This window comes from Alosa pseudoharengus, unplaced genomic scaffold, assembly GCF_046254945.1.
Source record: "Alosa pseudoharengus isolate Yale_2024_CS ecotype anadromous, Long Island Sound unplaced genomic scaffold, YU_APseudo_1.1 YU_APseudo_1.1_scf_21, whole genome shotgun sequence".
In the NCBI taxonomy this organism is placed as follows: domain Eukaryota; kingdom Metazoa; phylum Chordata; class Actinopteri; order Clupeiformes; family Clupeidae; genus Alosa; species Alosa pseudoharengus.
In genome coordinates this window covers 15,930,235-15,932,734 of record NW_027468674.1, presented here as the reverse complement: position 1 = coordinate 15,932,734, position 2,500 = coordinate 15,930,235, and the positions used below count along the sequence as shown (strand labels likewise).

At 46.7% G+C, this 2,500-nt stretch overlaps 1 protein-coding gene across 1 annotated transcript in view; it reads left to right on the top strand.

Moving 5' to 3' along the window:
- Positions 1-2,500, top strand: part of LOC143137715 (protein sidekick-2-like) — a 337,537-nt gene that overhangs the window by 261,968 nt on the left and 73,069 nt on the right. The window contains exon 13 of the mRNA XM_076298006.1: positions 2,055-2,231. Coding sequence (XP_076154121.1) covers positions 2,055-2,231 — 177 coding nt within the window. The remainder of the gene's footprint in view (positions 1-2,054; positions 2,232-2,500) is intronic.

Sequence of the window (2,500 nt, the reverse complement as noted above, 5' to 3'; positions counted from 1 at the left end):
CACACACACGCACAACACACACACGCACACACACACCTAATGCACAAACACACACACACACACACACACACGCACACACACACACACACACACACACACACACACACACACACACACGCACACACGCACGCTCGAAGATAGGTGTGTGTGTGTGTGTGTGTGTGTGTGTGTGTGTTTGATAGGCTCCAGCTGGCTGATTGATCTGCTCTGTATGGAGATGTGCCAGGTGGCGGTGTGGTATCCCTGTGAGGCGGGGCTCTGATGAAAGAGAGCAGTAATTGTGTCGGATGCTCAATGTAATTACAGCCACGGCCAGGAGAGTTTTACCCACAATATGCCCCTTGGTTATTCATCATCAGCGACCGCGTGTTTGACTTACTGTATGTGTGTGTGTACGTGTGTGTACGTGTGTGTGTGTGTGTGTGTGTGCATGTGTGTGTGTGTGTTTGTTTGTGTGTGTGTGTGTGTGTGTGTGTGTGTGTGTGTGTGTGTGTGTGTGTGTGTGTGTGTGTGTGTGTGTGTGTGTTGGGAGGGGGGCAGTTGTATAAGAGAGAGATATGGAAAGATAGATATACGGAGATAATTGTGTGTGTGTGTGTGTGTGTGTGTGTGTGTGTGTGTGTGTGTGTGTGTGTGTGTGTGTGTGTGTGTGTGTGTGTGTTTGTTTGTTTGTGGGTGTGTGTGTGTTGGGAGGGGGGCAGTTGTATAAGAGAGAGATATGGAAAGATAGATAGACGGAGAGAATTATGTGTGTGTATGTGTGTGCAAAACAGTTTCAGAGCCAAGACAATTCATCTGCATAGATGTATATCTTGACAAGATACTAGTTTTGAGAGTTTTTAAGTATCCTTTGAGTCAGATGAAGCTCACGTGTGCATGCGTATGTGTATGTGTGTGTGTGTGTGTGTGTGTGTGTGTGTGTGTGTGTGTGTGTGTGTGTGTGTGTGTGTGTGTCTGTGTCTGTGTCTGTGTGTGCGTGTGTATGTGTGTGTGTGTGGGCTCTATTGATTAGGTTGTATCTGTCAGGCACTTAAGATAAGCAGAGTACTTGAGATAACCTTGAGGCTCAGAATGGGGATAATGTATGTAGGCAAGCTTCTGCTTCTGGCTTTCTTTGCCACAATTCATTTCCACACACACACACACACACACACACACACACACACACACACACAAAGACACACACACACACACACACACACGCACACACACACACACACACACACACACACACACACACACACACACACACACACACACACACACACACACACACACATCACACACTCTCACACACACCCCAAACTCTCTCACAAACTCTACACTTCAGCAAGAGCGCAAATGGATCGCTCCTCATCCTATTCTTCCCCAAATGAATAACACTCGTACAATGCCTGACAGCTGCTCGCCGTCGATGAGTCATTGGGTTTGGGGGATTGTTGGGGGAATGTTTAGGAGAGAATAACGTGATGAAACACGCAGTTCAAACAAGGGTCAGAATCCATAATCCATTTCGCGAGATAAAAACGTAAAAGAAAAGGGGAAAAAATCTACTGTGTTGATGCCAGTGAATCAGATCTGACTGGATTTATCTGGTTCCAGATGTTCACTCGTGCGTTGATATAGTTGGAAGTGCTCTTTTGTACACAGAGCAATAAGCAGAGAGAGATAGCATTGCAAGTAGAGGAGGGGTACTGACACACAACTCAGTCTATCTTAGTTACATTTTTTCTTCAGCCTGAAATATGATCCAAACCAATCAAAACTGATGTTGCGTAGGTGCTACTATGAAATATTTTTCGTATACAGTCCAGTTGATATCACCAAGACATGCAGGTGCATGTCTTGCAGGTGTACTTGTTCAATAGTCATTGACTTGGCATGTTCAAAAACACGGTGCAATGAACACCTTTAAATTATCTTATAGTATGTCCTTCTAAACTCTTTCTTTTCTGTTTCTCTTTCTTCCCATGTGTGTTTGTGTGTGTCTGTGTGTGTGTGTGTGTGTGTGTATGTGTGTGTGTGTGTGTGTGTGTGTTGTGTGTATGGTGTAGGTTTGTGTGGGAGAAGGACGGCTCGGTCATTAACGCCCAATCCATCCCGCGCATGCGTCTGGACGCCGACGGCACCCTGCACATCACCCAGACGTGGTCTGGCGACATCGGCACCTACACCTGCCGGGTCACCTCTGTGGGGGGCAACGACTCACACAGCGCTCACCTGAGAGTCAGGTCAGCCCTTCCTGTCTGTCTGTCTCACTGTCTATCTGTCTCTATGTCTCTTTCTCTGCCTGTCTGTCTGTGTGTCTGTCTGCCTGCCTGCCTGCCTGCCCCTCTCTCTGTATGTTTGCCTGCCTGTGTCTCTCTGTCCCTTTCTCTGTCTGTCTGACTGTTTGTTTGTCTGTCTGTTTCTCAGTCTGTCTGTCTGTCTGTCTGTCTGTCTGTTTGCCTCAAAGTGTTTCTACAATTAATCAATCCACCAGTCAGACTGTCAATCAATC